This window comes from Triticum urartu, chromosome 1A (genome assembly GCF_056163025.1).
Source record: "Triticum urartu cultivar PI428250 chromosome 1A, HENAU_Tu73, whole genome shotgun sequence".
In the NCBI taxonomy this organism is placed as follows: Eukaryota; Viridiplantae; Streptophyta; class Magnoliopsida; order Poales; family Poaceae; genus Triticum; species Triticum urartu.
In genome coordinates, this window is record NC_141873.1 from 111053586 (window position 1) to 111075995 (window position 22410).

The window sequence follows — 22410 nt, forward strand, 5'->3', positions numbered from 1 at the left end:
TTAAACGGTTTAGAGTTGAGGCACCGAAGACGTTTTGAAACGTCGCAAAACATATGAGATGTTTCGAGGGCTGAAATTGGGATTTCAGGCTCGTGCCCACGTCAAGAGGTATAAGACCTCCGACGATTTTCTTAGCCTGCAAACTAAGGAGAAAAGCTCAATTGTTGTGCTTGTGCTCAGATTGTCTGAGTACAACAATCGCTTGAATCGAGTGGGAGTTGATCTTCCAGATGAAATAGTGATGGTTCTCCGAAGTCATTACCACCAAGCTGCTTGAGCTTCGTGATGAACTATAATATATCAGGGACATATATGATGATCCTTGAGATATTCGCGATGTTTGACACCACAAAAGTAGAGATCAAGAAGGAGCATCAATTGTTGATGGTTGGTGAAACCACTAGTTTCAAGAAGGGCAAGGGAACAAAGGGATACTTCATGAAACGGCAATTCAGCTGCTGCTCTAGTGAAGAAACCCAAGGTTGAACCCAAACCCGAGACTGAGTGCTTCTGTAATAAGGGGAACAGCCACTGGAGCAGAATTACCCTAGATACTTGGTAGATGAGAAGGCTGGCAAGGTCGATAGAAGTATATTGGATATACATTGTGTTAATGTGTGCTTTACTAGTACTCCTAGTAGCCCCAGGGTATTAGATACCGGTTCGGTTGCTAAGTGTTAGTAACTCGAAATAAAAGCTACGGAATACACGGAGACTAGCTAAAGGTGAGCTGACGATATGTGTTGGAAGTGTTTCCAAGGTTGATATGATCAAGCATCGCACGCTCCCTCTACCATCGAGATTGGTATTAAAATCTAAATAATTGTTATTTGGTGTTTGCGTTGAGCATAGACATGATTGGATTATGTCTATCGTGATACAGTTATTCATTTAAGGAGAATAATGGTTACTCTGTTTATTTGAATAATACCTTCAATGATCTTACACCTAAAATGAATGGTTTATTGAATCTCGATCGTAGTGGTACACATGTTCATGCCAAAAGATAGTAATGATAGTACCACCTACTTGTGGCACTGCCACGTAAGTCATATCGGTATAAAACGCATGAAGAAGCTCCATGTTGATGGATCTTTGGGCTCACTCGTTTTTGAAAAGTTTGAGGCATGCGAACCATGTCTATTGGTGTATATGCATGAAGAAACTCCATGCAAATGGACCGTTTGGACTCACTTGATTTTGAATCACTTGAGACATGCAAATCATACCACATGGGCAAGATGACTGAAAGCCTCGTTTTCAGTAAAATGGAACGAGAAAGGAACTTGTTGGAAGAAATACATTTTGATGTGTGCAGTCCAATGAGTGCTGAGGCATGTAGTGGATATCGTTATGTTCTTACTTCACAGATGATTTGAGTAGATGTTGAGTACATTTACTTGATAAATCACGAGTCTGAATTATTGAAAGGTTCAAGTAATTTCAGGGTGAAGTTGAAAGATCGTCGTGACAAGAGGATAGAAGATCTATGATATGATCATAGAGATGAATATCTGAATTACGAGTTTGGCATAGAATTAAGACATTGTGGAAATTGTTTCACAACTAATACAGCCTGGAACACCATAGTGTGATGGTGTGTCCGAACATCATAACTGCACCCTATTGGATATGATGCATACCATGATGTCTCTTATCAAATTACCACGATAGTTTATGGGTTAGGCATTAGAGACAACCACATTTACTTTAAATAGGGCACCACGTAATTCCGATGAGATGACATCGTATGAACTATGGTTTAGGAAAACCTAAGCTGTCATTTCTTAAAAGTTTGGGGCTGCGACGCTTATGTGAAAAAGTTTCAGGCTGATAAGCTCGAACCCAAAGCGGATAAATGCATCTTCATAGGACACCCAAAACAGTTGGGTATACCTCCTGTCTCAGATCCGAAAGCAATAAGGGATTGTTTCTAGAATCGGGTCCTTTCTCGAGGAAAAGTTTCTCTCGAAAGAATTGAGTGGGAGGATGGTGAAGACTTGATGAGGTTATTGAACCGTCACTTCAACTAGTGTATAGCAGGGCACAAAGAGTTGTTCCTGTGGTACCTACACCAATTGAAGTGGAAGCTTATGATAGTGATCATGAAACTTCAGATCAAGTCACTACCAAACCTCGTAGGATGACAAGGATGAGTACTACTTCAGAGTGGTACGTGATCCTGTCTTGGAAGTCATGTTTCTAGACAACAATAAACCTACGAGCTATGGAGAAGCGATGGTGGGCCCGGATTCCAATAAATGGCTCGAGGCCATAAAATCCGAGAGAGGATCCATGTATGGAAACAAAGTGTAGACTTTGACAGAACAGCTCGATGGTCATAAGGCTGTTGAGTACAGATGGATTTTAAAAGGAAGACGGACAATGATGGTAAATGTCACCATTAAGAAAGCTCGACTTGTCGTTAAGAAGTTTCCGACAAGTTCAAGGAGTTGACTACGGTGAGACTTTCTCACTCGTAGCGATGCTAAGAGTCTGTTGGAATTATATTAGCGATTACTGCATTATTTATGAAATCTTGCAGATAGGATGTCAAAACATTGTTTCCTCGACGATTTTCTTGAGGAAAGGTTGTATGTGATACAACCGGAAGGTTTTTGTCAATCCTGAAAGATGCTAATAAGTATGCAAAGCTCCAGCAATCCTTCTAAGGACTGGAGTAAGCATCTCGGAGTTGGAATGTACGCTTTGATGAGATGATCAAAGTTTTGGGTGTATACAAAGTTTATGAGAAATTTGTATTTCCAAAGAAGTGAGTGGGAGCACTATAGAATTTCTGATGAGTATATGCAGTTGACACATTGTTGATCAGAAATGATATAGAATTTCTGGAAAGCATATAGGGTTATTTGGAAAGTGTTTTTCAATGGAAAGCCTGGATCAAGCTACTTGAACATTGAGCATCAAGATCTATAAGGATAGATCAAAACGCTTAATGGTATTTTCAAATGAGCACATACCTTGACATGATCTTGAAGGTGTTCAAGATGGATCAGTCAAAGAAGGAGTTCTTGCCTGAGTTGTAAGGTATGAAGTTAAGACTTAAAGCTCGACCACGGCAGAAGAAAGAGGAAGGATGAAGGTCGTCCCCTATGCTTTTGTTATAGGCTCTATACGGTATGCCATGCTGAGTACCGCACCTGATGTGTGCCTTGCCACATATCTGGCAAGAGGGTACAAAGGTAATCTAGGAGTAGATCACCAGATAGCGGTCTAGATTATCCTTAGAGGAATGAGGATATGTTTCTCGATTATGGAGGTGATAAAGAGTTCGACGTAAAGAGTTACATCGATGCAAGCTTAACACCTATCCGGATAGCTCTGAGTAGAGATGCCGGATACGTATAATGGAGCAACAATTTAGAATAGCTCCAAGTAGAACAGTTATTTGGAATAGCTCCAAATAGAACGTGGTAGCTGCATCTCGGAGATGACATAGAGATTTGTAAAGCACACACAGATCTGAAAGGTTCAGACCCGTTGACTATAACCTCTCTCACAAGCATAACATGATCAAACCCAGAACTCATCGAGTGTTAATCACATGGTAAATGTGAACTAGATTATTGACTCTAGTAAACTCTTTGGGTGTTAGTCACATGGGGATGTGACCTTGAGTGTTAATCACATATCGATGTGAACTAGATTATTGACTCTAGTGCAAGTGGGAGACTGTTGGAAATATGCCCTAGAGGCAATAATAAATTAGTTATTATTATATTTCCTTGTTCATGATAATCATTTATTATCCATGCTATAATTGTATTGATAGGAAACTCAGATACATGTGTGGATACATAGACAACACCATGTCCCTAGTAAGCCTCTAGTTGACTAGCTCGTTGATCAATAGATGGTTACGGTTTCCTGACCATGGACATTGGATGTCGTTGATAACGGGATCACATCATTAGGAGAATGATGTGATGGACAAGACCCAATCCTAAGCATAGCACTAGATCGTGTAGTTCGTATGCTAAAGCTTTTCTAATGTCAAGTATCATTTCCTTAGACCATGAGATTGTGCAACTCCCGGATACCGTAGGAGTGCTTTGGGTGTGCCAAACGTCACAACGTAACTGGGTGGCTATAAAGGTACACTACAGGTATCTCCGAGAGTGTCTGTTGGGTTGGCACGAATCGAGACTGGGATTTGTCACTCCGTGTAAACGGAGAGGTATCTCTGGGCCCACTCGGTAGGACATCATCATAATGTGCACAATGTGATCAAGGAGTTGATCACGGGATGATGTGTTACGAAACGAGTAAAGAGACTTGCCGGTAACGAGATTGAACAAGGTATCGGGATACCGACGATCGAATCTCGGGCAAGTATTGTATCGATAGACAAAGGGAATTGTATACGGGATTGATTAAGTTCTTGACATCGTGGTTCATCCGATGAGATCATCGTGGAACATGTGGGAGCCAACATGGGTATTCAGATCCCGCTGTTGGTTATTGACCGGAGAGTCATCTCGGTCATGTCTGCATGTCTCCCGAACCCGTAGGGTCTACACACTTAAGGTTCGGTGACGCTAGGGTTATAGAGATATTAGTATGCGGTAACCCGAAAGTTGTTCGGAGTCCCGGATGAGATCCCGGACGTCACGAGGAGTTCCGGAATGGTCCGGAGGTAAAGAATTATATATAGGAAGTGCTATTTCGGCCATCGGGACAAGTTTCGGAGTCACCGGTATTGTACCGGGACCACCGGAAGGGTCCCGGGGGTCCACCGGGTGGGGCCACCTGCCCCAGGGACCACATGGGCTGTAGGGGGTGCGCCTTGGCCTATATGGGCCAAGGGCACCAGCCCCTAGAGGCCCATGCGCCAAAGGGACAAGAGGAGGGGAGAGTCCTAAAGGGGGAAGGCACCTCCGAGGTGCCTTGGGGAGGATGGACTCCTCCCCCCCTTGGCCGCACCCTTCCTTGGAGGAAGGGGCAAGGCTGCGCCCTCCCCCTCTCCCTTGGCCCTATATATAGTGGGGGGAAGGGAGGGCAACCATACCTAAGGCCTGGCGCCTCCCTCTCCCTCCCGTGACACATCTCCCTCCTCCCGCAGCGCTTAGCGAAGCCCTGTTGGAATCCCGCTACTTCCACCACCACGCCGTCGTGTTGTTGGATCTCCATCAACCTCTCCTCCCCCCTTGCTGGATCAAGAAGGAGGAGACGTCGCTGCTCCGTACGTGTGTTGAACGCGGAGGTGACGTCCGTTCGGCGCTAGAATCATCGGTGATTTGGATCACGACGAGTACGACTCCATCAACCCCGTTCTCTTGAATGCTTCCGCGCGCGATCTACAAGGGTATGTAGATCCACTCCTCCCTCGTTGCTAGATGACTCCATAGATTGATCTTGGTGACACGTAGGAAAATTTTGAATTTATGCTACGTTCCCCAACAACATGGTGGTAGCAAAAAAATTGATTGGTTCCAACAAGAACTGAAGATGGTGGTAGCAAAACTGAAAACCGGTTGTACCGAAAAGCAAATGACATGGCAGCAAAAATTTGAGTTGGTTCCATAAAAAAAGAACATGGTTGTAGCAAAATCTTACACTGGTTCCAGCAAAAATCAAGGGCGTTGACAGTAAAAATTGGGGCTGCTTCCAAAAAAAGAAAATGTTGGATCTCCATCACTTGTCACCGTGGTTGCAACGCCTCAACGCCGGCCTCCGCGGCTCTCCATCACTTCTCGCCGCCATCGGCAGCACCGGTGGGTGTTGGTTTGCAGCGCTGGTCGCTGGGGGGGGGGGGGGCAGCCACGGTGGGGGAGGCGCGGTGGCCATGGCTGGCGGCACAGCCGGTCGCCGGTGGGGGAGGCGCAAGCATCTACAGAGAGGAAGAAAAGGGGCGAGCGGAGGAGGTTGCAGTAGAGATGCACGAGCGAAGAATGAGTGGATGGTGTTGTCCCTGAAGAGATAAGGTAATGCGGGAGATGGTCGTTCGGTGGTGGGTCTACATGGAGAGAAAGAGAGCGGTGCGACCGGCGAAAGGTTTACCATTGAGTATTGACGTTCTAGCCATTGAAGTTCAATAATTTTTTTTGCAGGAAAAGAAAAATGCGGCTGCTTCTTACTCCCTCAGTTCACAAATATAAAACACATTTTAGGCCTATTTTGAAAGCACATTATTTCTAAAAGCATAGTAATCCAAAACTATGGTATTCTAATGCTTGGGCAATGAACACCACAGTTTCTGAAAACTAAAGTTTTTCCTTTGCTTTGGTAAAACTACACAATCTGTTGAAGTTACCTCGTTTGACCTATTATTACGATCCTAGAGATAGCTAGGTGAACCTAACTCAGCTAAACCAATTATTAACACCTGGCTAGTTTGTGCTAACGGTTGCCGCATGCATGCTGCCGTGAACAAGTCGGCATATGTCTCCAGGTACAGCACAGGGAGTAAAGTAGGGTATGTAGAAGACCACGTGCCTCTCTTTCTATGTGGTGAGCTTGGTTTGTTTGTGGCTAGAACATGAGGAACGGCTCACATCTGATGGAGGACAGAAGATAGAGATCAGTATAGAAAACAATATTACTCCCTCCATTCCTAAATATAAATTCTAGAGATTACAATATAAACAACTCCCTCCGTTTCCTAAATGTAAGTCTTTGTAGAGATTACACTATAAACCACGTACTGATGTATATAGATGCATTTTAAGTTTAAATTCATTCATTTTGCTCCGTATGTAGTCCATCTAGTGAAATCTCTACAAAGACTTATATTTAGGAACGGGAGAGTACATACGGAGCAAAATAAGTGAATCTACACTTTAAACTACATCTACAAAGACTTCTATTTATAAACGACATGTGTATTGCATTAGCCGTTGAAATTGTTCATGTTTTCTACAGTACATACTCCCTCAGTCTCATAATGTAAGACATTTGCACAAGCTATGTTAACTTGCAAAATGTCTTACATTATGAGACATAGGGAATACGGTACAAAATTACCACAATAGACCCGCCATAAGAGAGTGAGGTGAGCTATCGAAGAATGAAGCTGCAAGAGTGAGAGCTGGCGCACACTCGACGATAGTATGACAGAAAACGAATCAAACTGTGACAAGATACACAAGCTGCCTAGGAGACGAGCAGAAGAAACGAAACCGCAAATAGCACAGGTTTAAAAGTACAACATGCGCCGTTTATACAAACTGTCAAACTGACTAGATTAATTTCTGGCAACTGTTATGTCGCCAGCAAAGAAGGTTGGCGCAATAATAACTTGGCAGAAAACCTGTAAACCTCACACAGCACCAAAAGCATCATCACTACAGATTGTACACGCAAAACAAAACAGCATAAAGATCTGGTTGCAGTGGATCCCGAAATATACATGGCACACTGAACTAACGGAGAAAGGCAAAAGTCTAAGAAAGCAGATAACTGCGTCAACCAATTCCGTACCACACTAGCACTACGTTGGGGTGGGATTGAGCTTGAGCAGACTGATGTCCATCTGACAGCTACAGTCGCATCATTGTATAACCAGCAAGACCTGCGTGTAGAAAACTCTTTTCAGTCAAGTAAACTTCTGCAGCAAATGTCAAACATAAAAACTACTCCAAGTATGAACCTTGATTCACTCATCATAGACCAATGTGTTACTACACTAGCCACCTAGCTGCTTTTGGTAATTGGAAAATTTCTGGAGTTATTCAATACTGAAAGGTAACCTTATAAAACTTCACAAAAGAGGATCTTAGAAGTCATGACTTAAAGAGGTGCATCTTTTGTTATTTACACGAATATAAACATAAATAAATGGTTAAAGATTACTAGGGTTAAAGGATTTAGTAATGCAACTGCCAACGATCGGAGTAGATCTATTTTCAGACGACGACGTTCTACCAAATAAAAGGAGATTGCGAATAATGTAGGAATTGTTCAACAAGGCCATGTGAGAACAATCATCCAACTTTTCAGCAAGGTTTCGAGTAGCTATTCGAGTCAATATGCCCATATATCAAACTACATTAGGGCTTTGCAGTGCCCAATTTTGAGACATTACCTTGGTATTTACACAACTAACTTCGACTCAAGTGCGGCCGCAACATTTGCATCTCCAATGTCCTGTTTTCATTACATAAAGCTCGTCATCTCATATCATGGAACACACATTATATAAAATGGAGTTTGAGAGTACCTCCATCCCCCATTTGATGTAGTCAGGTGATTCGCAAGCCTTGTATTCATCAACCAGGCCCTCTATAATTTCTCGAGATTCATCGAATTCAGAGAGATCATTGTCCTGCATATTGTGGCCAGACAGATGATCAGCATATAAGGATAAGCTTCCCACAATAATATGTGGTACTCCAGGGTATGTCCTAAGAAAATCACATGGGTGGTTATGTTACTGGAGGAAAATAATATAGCTTCGATTTCCAGTCAGCATTACATAAAACAGCTACCAAAGTGTCTTTGTTCTGTGTTATCAAACAGGCTTTTGATCTTGAACAATAACATCAAGAGTTTCAGGTGCAAAGCATTCATAAATTCCACAAGCCTTATAACATTCATACTAATTTAAAAGCAAACAAATTCTAAACAACTAAGAAAACTATGAAGAAATATAGTGTTCTTACCGCAAACATCGGGAACTTCCTGTAGTTGTCAAGAAAGGCTTGCTTTTTCCTCAGCTTTTCATACTGCCCCAGACATTTGCTGAATAAGTGACGGATGCTAGTATGATTTGCTAACATCAAACCACTAACCTGTGGCAAAGCATTGTTTATTAGAATGATAGCATTAAAAAAATGCACCCTCTGCTCCCAAATGTAAGACATTTTTGCAGTTCATCACAAGAAAGAAAGATCACTTTACCCTGTGGGTGGTTTGAACATATGGTGATTTCCTTGACAATGCAACCTGCAATTGAGGTGCTCATAAATTAAAGTGTCAAGAAGCTAAACTGAAATTTACTCTAGTTGGGTGCTCACCTGAATGCTTGCAGGTCCCCACTCTACGAAGTTAACAAGCTTCCTTTCACGTATCCTTTGTAGGCTCTCATGGACCTACATACATGAGATGACCAAAGTTAAGCACCGAAGAATAGATAAATCAACAGGATACATAAAAACCATCATTAAGCTCCAGTTAATTGCTACTGAGCAATAAATACCTAGTATGTAATATGTACATCAATATATTTACAAAATGAAATGCATGTACTCCCTCTGTAAAGAAATATAAAAGCGTTTAGATTACTACTTTAGTGATCTAAACACTCTTATATTTCTTTACAGAGGGAGTACGTGTTATTTTCACCTCTTGCAGGATAAACAAGAGCCTCTGAGGGAAAAGTAAATACAATTGTTATTATGGTTCAACGTCATGATGAAAAACTACAGTGCTAAGTGGCGGAGCTAGCGAGGAATGGTTGAGGGGGCCAATGGTGAATTATAATTTTCTGGAGGGGCCAAAAACTGTATTTCTCTCAATTTGTATAACCAAAAAAAAGCTTCTTCACAAAAAATCCATAGGCTGGGGGGGCCATGGTCCCTGCAGCAATACAAATAGCTCCGCCAGTGGTGCTACATGTTTTTTAGGAACTTCTGATATTGAAGTGGACAGACAGGGTTTGCTTCCTATGAATAAGGCAATGTGCAGTGCAAAGCCAAAGACATAAAATTTTACCTTTTGACTGTTTTATGTGAATGCATAGTGCCACAATTGGCAATATCATAATTAAGTTGGTATACATAAGCATGGCACCAGTAAATCTATTCAACAGAACTGTACCTGTGTTGGGTCCACCTCTCCTTGAATGATGTTAAGTATGGAGATGTATTTAGCCTGACTAGCTTCCTTGGTACGTGCGTAAGATGACACCATTATGTTCTTTGTCTGCAAGATAGAATAGATAAAAGGTTCAAACTCATGAAGACAAAGGAGATTAGAAAGCAACCTGGGGCAGGGGTAACATTACCTGCAGAAGTCGTCTCATAACATCTAATACCGTCGTCTTGCGTATCATGTTAACCTGCAGTGGCACACATCCTCAAATCAGGTCAAGCATTTGTCACCAAAAAAAGCGGAAAACAAAAATGTAGCAAGTCTGACACAAAAACACTGGCCCTAAATTTCAGCCAATGCAACTAGAAAGTTAATAAATACAGAAGACGTAAATTCAAAATGTAACAACTGGGGAAGCAAAGTTACCTGTCGTTCGACGGTCAATGGAGTATAACCTGTCATAAGAAAATGGCACCTTGGAGTAGGAATCAAGGAGGCGAGAAGGCCAGCCAGATCATTATTCATATATCCAGGATACCTCAAGGTGGTTGTGCTTGCAGACATAACAGTGGAAACCAAAGAGTTTGTTTGTGCAAAAGTAGGATTTGCTAAATGAAGACGTTCAACGGCAATTCTGTTAAGAGCCGTATTGTCAAGAACAACCACACAGTCAGCATTCAGTGTCAGCCGCTTCAGAGTTAAAAGGGAGTTGTATGGTTGGACAACAACATCACTCGTTTCCATCTGGTTTGGAAAGACACTATATGTCTGTACAAGCTTCTTACTGTATCGATCATTTAGGGTCTCCAGCACATAAGAACCCATACCTGAACAAGGGCAACATGGACTGCATTAGACAATTAAACAAAATACTAGTACATAGTGAACAACATGATAGACACTCTTGCAATACAGCTATTAACAAATAACTAAGAAGGAATGATAAAGTGAAAAGGACAGCTATTACAAAGAACTAAGAAGGAATGATAAAGTGAAAAGGGAGGAATCAAACTACGAGAGCCAGTTACCTGAACCAGTTCCACCAGCAATGGAGTGGCATAAAACAAAACCCTCAAGGCTATCACTTCCATCTGCTTCTCGATCTACCATGTCCATGATATCATCAACAACTTGTTCGCCCTAAAATTTAAGAATAGGATAAAGCATTAATCTAAAAGGTCTACTGGTATCTGAAATGCAAAATGCAGAATTGGCTTATGGACATGACACAATAGAAAACATGTACTGTTGGTAAGCTTATAGTAATAATTATAAGTCTACTGAATGAAAACCAAGACACAGAGATGCAATCGCACCTGATGATATCCACTAGCCCAATTGTTTCCGGCACCACCACCATGCTCAGACAAATATATATTCTCGTGGTTGAATAGGTTCTTGTACTCGCTGTTCTGTATTCCATTGATCACTCTTGGTTCTAGATCCATAAGAAGAGCCCTGGGTATGTAGTGCTGATCATCTGCCTGGTAGAAAAAAACATCTTTCCTGTCTCCTCCCTGCAGAGAAAACATCTCTATGACTCTCATCTTAACCCAGCTACAAGCATAGGCAAGATACATGGAAACAACAGATGATGCATCCATTGATTTTGTACAAAAACAAAAGTACTTGGATACCAGGTTCACTCTGGCATAATCAAGCGTCTATATGACCCTCGTGCTAACCCATCTACCAGCATAGGCACTATAAATGGAAACAACAGATGGTGCACCCACTAATTTTAAACAAAAACATAAGTAGCGAAATACTCGGATACAAGGTTCACTTTCTGGCATAATCAAGACGCATTCTCACCAAAGCATTTCGCAAGGTTCTCAGATGCTCTACCCGTTGGGTTTAGTATGACTTATATGTACACTTATATGTACCAAATCACTTTCTTCTAACAGAAGATACCCTGTATTTAAGCCTATAAACATGCATTTTGGCACTGTACCTTGTTCATGAATAACAAAACTCCCTGAAGAAACGACTGTTACAATACAAATCAAAACTAACAGCAGCTATTGTGTTGACTGAAACCTATTAAGGTTCGCCTTTTAGGGTGAAATTGCTAAATTAGAGTAGTAAGTAGCATTTAAGTTACAGGCCTGCCAGGTTGAGAAACGTAACCACGCGCCATTTCACTAAATCCTGAAACTCATGTACTAAAACACCGTGCCCCAACGAGGAACAGATCGAACACACCGCGGCGCTCGCTGAACCACAGCAAACCCGCGGCCGAAAAACGGCCACCACCGAGCGAGCGATAGCGTCGGGCCGCCGGATCGGGCGGCGAAGAGGGAGAGAGGGGATAAGGGGAAGGCGTGCGGCGAGGGCGGACCTGCGTGGCGAAGTCCTCGAGGAGGCCGTCCTTGCCGATGCCGTGCTCGAGGCAGAGCTGCTTCCAGAACTCCATCCCGATCTGGTTCCCGCATTGCCCCACCTGTATCGTGATGATCTCGCGCGGCATCTCGTCGTCCTCCTCCTGCTCCGGCGGCGGCCGATGCCGCGGCTAGGGTTACCGCCTCGGGGACAACGGGGGAGGGCGGGGGGCTCGGCCGGCGGCGCGGTGGCCTAGGGTTTTGGGGTTGCTTCGTTTGGGCGCAAGGGCTGGCTGAGCCGTCCACCAACTGCGAGTGCCGTGGAGTGGAGTCGCTGGAGGGAAGCGGTGTGGCGTGGTGTGGTGGGGGTGGAAGCGGGAGGTGACGAGACGGAGAAACAGGAAGGGGAGACGGGGTTTGGCCGTTTGGGGGATGGAAGCGGAACAAAATGCGAGAATGCGCGCAAATTTCGAATTTTCAGGTGCGCCGGATTCGTGCGATTTTTTCGGCATAGTATAATGGGAAAAGGTGGATATCGATTCATATACCTTTTTCTTCTTCATTATTAATCAAAGTCGATTTTCCTGGTCCTTTGGATCTGGATCCAATGGTCATCATTTTCCTCCTACCCCACTCAACCGGTGGTCTTCTTTGTCCGCCAGAAGCATTCCTACCACATGGCATCACCGTCTACCTTGATCAAGCACCTGCCATTGTCGATCATATCAGTGCAGTGCTCACCCCCCTAATCTCGGGGGCGAGAGTTCGTTCTCTGCCACCGGTGGCCTACTAGCATTAACACCTACCCGCTACAGCCTACGAAGTCTCATTCCTCAGCCACCAATGTTTGTTGTCCTCATGTCGTCGTTTTGTTTAGCATGGTTACCACAAGCACTTTGGCGGGGGCTCATTCGTAGGCTATGCCAATGTTATTGTTGTCGTGTAATTAGCAGCTCTGCCTCACAGTTCAACGACATTTGAGACTGAGGTCGACTATGTTTAAGAAAAACTTAGCCGGCTAAGCTGAAGAATAGATCTGGATAAAATGGTCACATTGTTGGGATAAATGATTGCATTGCCTCCCTTTATTTTTGCCCTATAACACTCTATTATGTAGAAACTTCTATTGAGGAATGGACGATACTTACAAAAGCCTCTTTTGTGTTTTTATAACCTCTTTTCTTGGTGTAATGACATTTATCTTGCTTGTCATTTTAATTTAAGGTAAATATATATTTTTGCAAGTAAATCAATTAGGGACAGCTTACGGTGTCTTTTTTTAAAGCAAATATTAGTAATCTCCCTCTGTCCCAAAATAAGGGTCTTAACCTCAGCTTTGTACTCCCTCCGTTCCAACATAGATGACTCAACTTCATACTAACTTTAGTATAAAGTTGGATCATCTATTTTGAAACAGAGAGAGTACTATAGTACAAAGTTGAGCCACTCGTATTCAAACGGAGGGAGTATGTTTCACAAAATCAAGTGCACGTGTTATAACTCTTTTTTTTTTGTAATCATTAGATATTTTTTGAACATTTTGGTACTTATGGCACGACAACTTGCACCAAATCTGCATCCAAAAAACTGGAGTATATATGGCGGTACTTAAGACAGCAGAGTTTCGAGTCCTTCAACCTGCAAACTTCTTTTCAGACATCAATTGAGCAGTCTTAGAAATACAATGCGGCGAGAACGCCAATTATTTGAACAACCCTGGCTAGACTTACAACTCAATAGGTGAAACAACAAAGAAATGAAGGCAACAAGAACCAAATCACCACCCCATGACTAATAATATCTGAACACGCTACAAAATGTGTAACTATTTTTTCCCTGGGTACCATAATGTGGCACCAGCAGGCTGCAAAAGCTCCTTGTATGGCTAGGGTTGGCGATCTCGTCGCGGGGAAGACAGCAGGCTCGTGATGAAACTAAGGACCTTCAAGAGCGGCTGGGGTGGATGATTTGGCTCGCGCTCCTGCCCGTCTTTAGGCTGCAACTGGTTCATTTACAGAATGAGAGACACCTGAATTAACCTGTTGGGAAAGAAAGCATGGCTTACAGCTGTTCAGAGTCATGGCCTGAGAATTTTTCTAAGCGGCTGAATAGAGGAGACATCGATCTGTACCTTGGCCGCTTTGAAGAGTTCGTCGAGGACTTCGGACAACGTTGGGTGTGCATGAACAGCAAGCTTAAGTTCCTGCAACGGCGGAGGCCGTTGTGTTACTATAAACTAAACTGCTAAGCAATGGAGAGGAGTAAAGAAAAAACTATCAGCTATACTCACTTGCAAACGAGTTCCTAGGGCAATGGCATTTGATGCCTCGTGGATGAGGTCAGCAGCATGCAAACCCAAGATGTGAACACCAAGAATTTCTCCCGTGTCAGGTCGGTAGATCATCTGCAAGGAGGGACAAACATTGTCAAACTCAAAATATGTCAGTGGACGCAAAACTGTGATCCCCGAGAGCAAAGTCTGGAAACAACGCAACAAGTAGAAAACTTTATGTTAAAACAGAATCACCTTAGCAATTCCGTCGCCTTCATTTTCTGCCAAAGCTTTTGTGTTGGCCTTAAAGCTGGTCTTAACAACACTTACTTCAAATCCTTCGTTATCAGCCTTTTCTCTGGCTTGCGGCTGCAACATATTCAGCACACCCGGTCAAGTGTTTTTCTCTTTTCGAGATATGGTACATATCAAATGCAGTAACAGAATGCATTAAATTAGTTTCAAAGAAAATATATTAAAAAATGTTTTTTTAGTATAGATGGAAAATGCATGAACAAGACAGAACTAGGAGTTAAGATCCTCGACTTACCTCTGTCAGCCCAACCATACTGATTTCTGGATGAGTGAAACAAGCAGCTGGGATGCTTAAATGGTTTAGAATATGGTCCCTCCCAGAGATTTGCTCAACGACTACATATTCATAGAATTACACATTACACAACTATAGCAACAAGCACTCATAGGAGCAACAACACAAGTGCATGTATCAACAACTTCGGAAATACCTGAGATTCCCTGTGCACTGGCAGCATGGGCAAGCATGAGTTTACCATTCGCATCTCCAATGCAAAATAAATTCGGCACCTACAACATATCATATGTTAATATCCAAACGGGCCATTGGGAAACAATTGTTCAGTGTAACAATTTGTTTATGCAACATACCACATTGCCATCAGCATCCGTGACTTGCATCCGCTCATCAACAGGAATAAAACCACGCTGTGTAACAACATTAATCTGAAGAAAAAACAAATTATATCCACGGTTAATAAAACTGCAGCATTTTCTTCTGACAGCTACACTTTCAAGTACTCACATTTTCCAAGCCAAGTCCGCTGGTAAATGGTGCTCTTCCAGTGGCTATAAGGGCTGCGTCCACCTACACACACAAATTTCCGCTCACATAAAAGCCATTGTCGAAGTGCAGCAAATACGTTGTTTATATTTCCAACTTACATGAATGAGCTAAGCAAGAAATGGTCAAAATAAATAGTCGATATATTGGCAAGTGTGGTTTGGAAGATATGTAGCAAGAATTTATTCGATTAAATCATCCATCACAAGATGATAGAAATAATCAAAGTGTGCATGTGTTGTACCCTAGTAAAGATGTAGCCAGCAGGACTGCAATTGTAACACCTGCGTACAAGAACAAAAATATATTTAAAATGTAATTTACCTCAAGTGTTTCTTTGTGTTCCTTCGTTTTGGCATCAATGAGCTCAATCAACACAGGCTTTCCATCCTTTGCCGGAGTAATCTTGAGGCAAATGCATCAACAATTCAATATACATATGATATGAATATATTTTATCTAAAGATTCTACTGTGTGAGAAAGGTTAAGAGTGGATGGTGAAATTAACCTTGCTTGCAAAAACACCAGTGTGATAGTCAATTTTCCTTGTATTGATAAGGACTCTCTGGGCCAATTTTGCGATTTCAGGATCAAAACCAGGCATCAGCTGGTCAAGAGCTTCAACAAAGGTAACCTGCTCGATCAAAATTGTGTAACTTTAGGCCATACATTACAATATAATCAGCATACACCTGTAAGCAGCATTTGGTCCAAACATTTTGCTACAATATCTAACAGAATCCTCAAGCACTTTCTGAAGTTGAATATGTGTGAGTATCTGCATGCCAGTAAAATAATAGTAACATATGCAAAGCAGAAGGTGTAAAGATGCAAATGGTAGGAATCTTTTGCAAGTAATCATGTAACCAGTAATCATGTTTCTGCATTGAATGAAGTGACTGCATGGGAACACTATCAGATATACACAGATATTCCTAAAACATGATTAAATCCACTCCTTCAAATTTGTTGACAGCAAGAACTTTCTGTTACCTCGCTTCCTAGAGCTGTGTACACATCGCTGAATTCAAGTCCAATATAACCACTTCCAACAATAGCTATCCAGTCCGGAACGGATTCAAGTTTTAATGCATGGTCACTAGTAAATACAGTCTTGCCTGCACAATAACAAACAGTATTAGAGAAATAAAACAAAAAATGATAATCAATACAACGCGCTTGCAATAAGTGTGTCAAGATTCGTGTAATGGAGTCGACAATTGTTGGAAATGGTTACAGTTTTTTTTGTATTATATTTTCCTTCGTATCACTTAGAGAAACAAAATGTACTCCACTTGAACTAAACTCGAGGACAATTGGAACATTACAAAAAAATTAAAAAGGAAAAACTGCATCAACAAAAGCTACCACAGCTAAATAGTATTTAGTGTATATATGAAAAATGGTCATCGTACTACATTATTAGCATAGCTTGCATGTCTGTTTTCTGTTCTTAATTTGCAGGTTGGAGTTCAACCGAAATTTTAATGAATACAATAAGTATGGAAAAAAGATTCTGAATGTCAAATTAGTAGTGTAATTAATCTAGAAGAATGATCCATCAAGAGAAGAATCAGCACTTACCGTCAATTTCTATGCCCTTGGGAACAAAAGGAACTGATCCAGTGGCAATGATGATGTTCTTTGCAGTGATTTCTTTTTCTGGAAAACCAACTTTTCCGTATCGTACCCTTTGCTTTCCCTGATCACATCATGGACGGAAATAAGTAAATCAATAAACGAAATTCTGATGTTTTTTCTCGAGAAAACGCAAAAGACCTTTGCGTTTCTTTTCGTTCAAAAGGTAGGAAGTCAGCTACAGTCGTCCTAGGACGAAATTCTGATGGTTCGAATGCATGCACTTTTCTATAACAATTCCTGCATGGTAGGGCTGTAAACAGACAACAACAAGAAACCCTTTCAATCCCAAACATGTTGTGGTAGGCTAGAGTTGAAACCCATACGATCTTGAAACCTAGTTATGGTTCTGTTACGTGGATATCTAACTTCCACACACCCCTGTCCATGCTATCACCATAAACAGAGCCACACATATTCCATGCTATCACCATAAACAATAGATAATGCTATATAATTTACGACCCAACTGGTTGAATCAAGCAGTTGCGGCTTGCAGTCATTATATATGCCTATCTCGGACATTCAGTGGCTCCACAACTAGCTAGGACTTGGCTTTCCTTTAGCAATCAATGCAAAGTTTGCGAGATCAAAAAGTATGCATGAGACATGCAAATACATTTCCAGATACAGTCATCAACCTTTTATGTCAGGCCTGTTTTAGGATGTGCAATCAAAAAACTTTAGCATATATAATTCTATGTTTTTAAAGCGTCCCTAAGGCGACGCCTAGGCGTCCAAAGCGCCCCCCTTCCCTAAGGCGGTAAGGCGTCGCCTTAAAAACATAGATATAATTCATTGAGAAGTGTTAGCTTACAAAGGTTGATAGAATTTGTACAGTTAAAAAACTTCTACTTGTACAGGCAAGCAAGTAAATGATTTACAGAGGACATACCACAATTTTGCCAAACCCAGTTAATATATCCACTCCCATAGCCTTCATTGAATTAGTCAAGTTGCTTCTGATTTTGGAGGCAAGATTATTTGCATGATCAGCAACAGCTTGTCTGTCATATCCAGTTGAAGAAACCTAATATAAGGCAGAATATGCTCAACGATTAATTGATTGTGCAGGACAAATGATGTAACATGGAAGGATGAAAAGGCAGCACATGCCAACAGGTAATGCTTGTAACTTGTAAGGACAGAGCATACTTCTTGTAAAATATACATAGTAAATTTAGGACAATCTCACATGATAAAGGGCAACATAAACATATAGAAAACTCAAAGCATTGTGAAGAACAAATAAGGGAAGATTAATAGAATTGACATGGGTAACTTCTTAAAAATAGTTATCAAGGTTATATACACTCCATGAGGTAAGTGTTAAACAGGCTTGCTGAAACTCAAACTGTTTATCTTCCTATGCTTACTGTTGAATTGTTGACTTTGCGAACCTACTCAAAGTCTCCTGATGCTTAGCATTTAGCAATATGCATGTATAGTTGTAACACATTCTATGACCTGTTCTCAACCCATCATCATTGCATCCAGTTATACCTGTAGACCCAGGGACTTCATGTGATGTTCATCATGAAGCTCTCTCATCCGGCCACTGACAGCAAGAAGTGCTTTGGACGGAACACAGCCCCTGTTCACACAGGTCCCACCCACAACATCTCCCTCAATAATGGCGGTTTTCAACCCCTGCACCAATTGGGCAAGATAAAAAACATGAAGAAATGAGAAATAGTGATGGAAGCAATGTCAGACAGACTTATAATTCTGTAAGCTTCTTTGCTTGTATGTTATAGGAGTTGAAGTTCATAACAAAAAGGTGGGCATAATTCTATATTTCTATTTCTAGGTTATATCACCAAATGTGGAGAAGGTTGACTAACTTCAACAATCCAACTATACTGCCAACAGGTGTGTCAACATCCAGTCCAAAGATGGACAAACACTAGAACAACTGATCAGTAACTATTCGCTGGTGCTGTAAAGAAGTTTACATTTATTTCAAGTGCGTAAGTCGCTAATTATACATTCCACCCATTTGTGCACGCTGATATTAAAAAATGGTTCGACCAACTCAAAGAGACATCAATTTAATTGATCACGAGGGACCCTGCAGCTACTGCATGAAATCCTCGAGCAAAAACATAAACATCAATTCACCACATTTAAACAGAATTCCCAGCTCCAGCACCGGTTGCTAATCGAAGCTTGCAAATTAAATGTAAGTTCCAGCAGAGTATGAAAAGTAACGTGGTTTAACTCTGATAAGTTGACAGAAAATCATGAACACGAGCAGCACTGACCTCCTCCACGGCGTGGAGCGCGGCGCCGTGCCCACCGACGCCGGCTCCGATGATTACGAGGTCGTAATCGAACCGGTCGCCGCTCCCCGCCGCGCCGTTCGCGGACGCCGCCCTCAGCACCGCGCGGCTGGTGGCCGCCGCGGCGTGAGAGGCCCGCAGCGAGCCGCACGCGAGAGCATCGCCCCGTAGCCCGCAGAACCGGATCTCGCTGGGCCGGCGCCCCGCCGCCGCCTTGGATCTGGCGCCTCCGCTGGCGATCGCCGAGGCCGAGGCCGAGGCCGAGGCGGAGATGGAGACGGAGTGCATGGCGAGGCGAGAGGCTGGCTAGGAGGCTCGCGCTCGGGGCGTGTGTGGTATGAAGGGGAGCGGGCAAGCGCGGGCGGAGATGGCGAGAGTCGAGTGTGGCTATGCTGGCCTTGGGGGTTTACGCGAGGGGCGGAGGATTCGAAGCGGGGAGGAGGCGGAGGAAAAGAAGACGGCGCTGCGAGGTGGGGTCCACACGTCAGTGCGGCGGGCCAAATGTTTGACAAGAAAAAATAAGAGTGAAGTCTAAAAAAAACCTTGAACTAGTAGAGCCAGTCAGAATTAAACATCAAACTCCCAATCCCTGAAATTGGTACCTTATACTTAGCGATCCCGGTCAATTTCAACCCTAAACCAACCATATATGGTTTGCCGTACCGGGAAAAGGATGATCCCGGCAGGGATTATTGTTTCTTTCACTGACTTTGCGGTCCCACTTGTCATATTCATCTTCTCCCCCGAACTCTCCCGCTCGTGTCCCTCATGGTCAGGACTGGCCGTTGTCCCTCAGAAATCTTAGCACGCTGTTCTCCGGCATTAGCGTGTGGTCATGGACAACGAGCAGCCGCGCTCTTTCTTCGAGATGCACGACGGCGAGGAGACGTGGGACATGGCCGCGCAGGAGGTGCTTCGTCGCGGAGGTGCTTCTTTGGAGAGCCGCGAGCGAGATGTCTTCCTCTTCCGTGGTGTGCGCTCGATGGCCCTGCACGTCGTATGCAGCGTCCTGGATCTGCCTCACCTGATCGCGGAGGCCCCGCCGACGGTGAGGAGCGGTTCGCCGCCGGCGTTATGTTCCCCGTACAACGCTGTTCAGCGACCTGAATGTGTTGGGCTCAAACGGGATTAATAGCTTCGGAAAGAGATGCAAGTACAAAAGGCTAACCTAATCAAGCAAGCAAGCAGGTGGATTGATTCCTAAGCTAGCCATGGGATTTATTCGTGAGTTTATGGACAATTTGCGTATGTATAGACATTAGCTATTAGCAATCACACTGGGCGGCCGTGGACACGATATGAGTGGGCGGATGCCACTGACGAGCGATGATTGACGGCGTTGAGGCGTCGGGCTGCCGTGGAGATGAGGAGGTGCTGGATTAGAACTGGCGCTGACTGCAGGAAAGCAAGAGAGAAGGGGCTTGGGAAGAAGATGCATATGACATATGGGGTCGGGATGTCAGTGAGAGTAGATCGTGATCCCGGCCGAGATGGAACTTATCCTTGTACGCCAAACAGGTCCAAGGTCGAGATTGATCGGGATCATTGACTTCAGGACATCAATTTCAGGGATTAAGAGGTTGAGGTTTGATTCCGACGATCCATACAAATTCAAGGTTTAAAACAGACTTTGCTCAAAAAATAAGGCCTGTCCATAGCCGCTCCATGCGGTCCTCCTCTATCGCAACACCGGTGATGTCAAAGCAACTCTAGCAGACCCCGCAAAATCTCGACCCGCAAAACGCGTTTGTAGTTTTACGAAGATCTTGTTTGTGTGTCGAGAACTAGCGCGGCCGAACAGAAACCATAGATGAAACTGCATAATTTGAAAAACAGTTTTGTGGGAGAAATTGCACCTCATGGACGCAAGTAGTTCATCACGTACTACATATATTTTACATGATCAAACACTACAAACACTAGTTCATACTGCATACAATATCAGTACTAGTACTAGAGGGGTGAGGATCTTACGGCGGCGAGCTCGCGGCCATGGACGACACCGTGGAGGAGCTCAATCCTCCTCGCCGGAGGTGCCGAGGTCGATGTACTTCGCCCTCTGATCCTCGTGGATACGACGCCACTCGTCGTCCTTCTCCTTGGCGGCGAGGTTGGCCGCGACCGCCTTCTGGAACTGGAGGTCTTCGAGATCCTCGTGGTGGCGTCGGCGCTCCGCCTCCTCGCGCACGCTCCGCTCGGCAATGGCGGTCGCAACCGCATCGACGTCGGCGACGAAGTCCCCTGGCCCGACGACTCCGCGGTGTCCGAGCTCCTCGGGCTCCTCCTTGACGGGGATGAACTCAAAGTCCTCCGGCTCCTCCGACCACTCCCTCTTCACGGGGAGAAGGCCCGCGTCGGAAGAGGAGGAGCTCCCGGCGTAGGAAGATCTCGCCGCGGAGGAGAAGGACGCGGCAGAGGACGGGGTACGGCCGTGCCAACGGTCGTACTCGTCCATCTCGTGGATGCGGAAGCTCGGCGGCAGCGAGAGGCCGCAGTTGGTCCAGTTCCTCGCGCCGTCCGACCGGACGCGCTGCTCGCGCTCGGGGTCGCTGCCGCCGCCGGATCTGCTGCCGGAGTCGCGTCCGGAGACCCACATGCGGCTCCACATGGCGGCTAGAGGCGGAAGGGGGTCGCCTGCGGCGAGAAATGTGGAGAAGGGGGTGGGGAATTGCGTGGCTTGGCGGCGGCGGGGGATAGGGTTTCGACCTGCAAACGCGCCGCGAAACCGTAGATATAGTGGTCAGGGCATGCGGTTTGCGGGCCGCGGCAAAAAATTTTACGGGCCGGGCGAGTATGCAAGCTCTGTTCTGGCCGGAAAATTGGGCTGAGCCCACATACTCGCCGGAATTTTGCGGGTTCGCGGCTTTTGCGGGGTCTGCTAGAGTTGCTCTTACAAACTGCGGCACCGACGCAAACGAGCAGCAATGATATTGTGATCGGACAAGCGCATCACCGGCGATGTTACGACCAGACAAGCGCAACACTGCGCAGCGATGTTCTACTGGCAACGCTCTACAACACCG

At 44.0% G+C, this 22410-nt stretch overlaps 2 protein-coding genes and 1 pseudogene across 3 annotated transcripts; 1 reads left to right on the forward strand and 2 right to left on the reverse strand.

Moving 5' to 3' along the window:
• Nucleotides 1-7129: 7129 nt before the first annotated feature.
• LOC125550830 (tubulin gamma-2 chain) lies at nt 7130-12516 on the reverse strand. Its single transcript, XM_048713929.2, has 12 exons — nt 12116-12516; nt 11088-11288; nt 10800-10911; nt 10198-10598; nt 9965-10018; nt 9778-9882; nt 8976-9050; nt 8860-8904; nt 8622-8750; nt 8180-8284; nt 8045-8106; nt 7130-7531 (listed from the first exon to the last, which is right to left on the reverse strand). The coding sequence occupies exons 1-11, from the start codon at nt 12242-12244 to the stop codon at nt 8053-8055; spliced, it is 1410 nt and encodes a 469-aa protein (XP_048569886.1). The 5' UTR covers nt 12245-12516; the 3' UTR covers nt 7130-7531; nt 8045-8052.
• Nucleotides 12517-13717: 1201 nt separating this feature from the next.
• On the reverse strand, nt 13718-19818 carry LOC125550834 (dihydrolipoyl dehydrogenase 2, chloroplastic). Of its 2 annotated transcripts, none has more exons than XM_087514958.1 (15): nt 19370-19818; nt 18609-18755; nt 18001-18135; nt 17052-17169; nt 16461-16585; nt 15976-16101; nt 15791-15871; nt 15428-15490; nt 15274-15348; nt 15114-15192; nt 14918-15018; nt 14623-14736; nt 14386-14499; nt 14227-14298; nt 13718-14097 (listed from the first exon to the last, which is right to left on the reverse strand). In XM_087514958.1, exons 1-15 carry the CDS (start codon nt 19673-19675, stop codon nt 13981-13983), a joined length of 1773 nt encoding a protein of 590 aa, XP_087371084.1. In that variant the 5' UTR covers nt 19676-19818; the 3' UTR covers nt 13718-13980. The 2 variants fall into 2 exon arrangements, with proteins under 2 accessions (XP_087371084.1, XP_048569898.1); XM_048713941.2 differs by having other exon boundaries at nt 13718-14134.
• A 1614-nt stretch (nt 19819-21432) lies between these two features.
• LOC147990285 (uncharacterized) lies at nt 21433-22118 on the forward strand (annotated as a pseudogene).
• The last annotated feature ends 292 nt before the right edge of the window (nt 22119-22410 follow it).

What these genes read in the sequence shown, in the direction of transcription:
- LOC125550830 (XM_048713929.2), bottom strand. Translation starts at nt 12,244, where the DNA reads ATGCCGCGCGAGATCATCACGATACAGGTGGGGCAATGCGGGAACCAG. An exon ending in TCGAGGACTTCGCCACGCAG is followed by an intron (nt 11,289 to 12,115) that starts GTCCGCCCTCGC and finishes TTTTCTCTGCAG; the next exon opens with GGAGGAGACAGGAAAGATGT. An exon ending in ACATCAAATGGGGGATGGAG is followed by an intron (nt 8,107 to 8,179) that starts GTACTCTCAAAC and finishes TAATGAAAACAG; the next exon opens with GACATTGGAGATGCAAATGT.
- LOC125550834 (XM_087514958.1), bottom strand. Translation starts at nt 19,675, where the DNA reads ATGCACTCCGTCTCCATCTCCGCCTCGGCCTCGGCCTCGGCCTCGGCG. An exon ending in CAGTGCACAGGGAATCTCAG is followed by an intron (nt 15,019 to 15,113) that starts GTATTTCCGAAG and finishes ATGAATATGTAG; the next exon opens with TCGTTGAGCAAATCTCTGGG. An exon ending in AAGGCGACGGAATTGCTAAG is followed by an intron (nt 14,500 to 14,622) that starts GTGATTCTGTTT and finishes CCCTCCTTGCAG; the next exon opens with ATGATCTACCGACCTGACAC.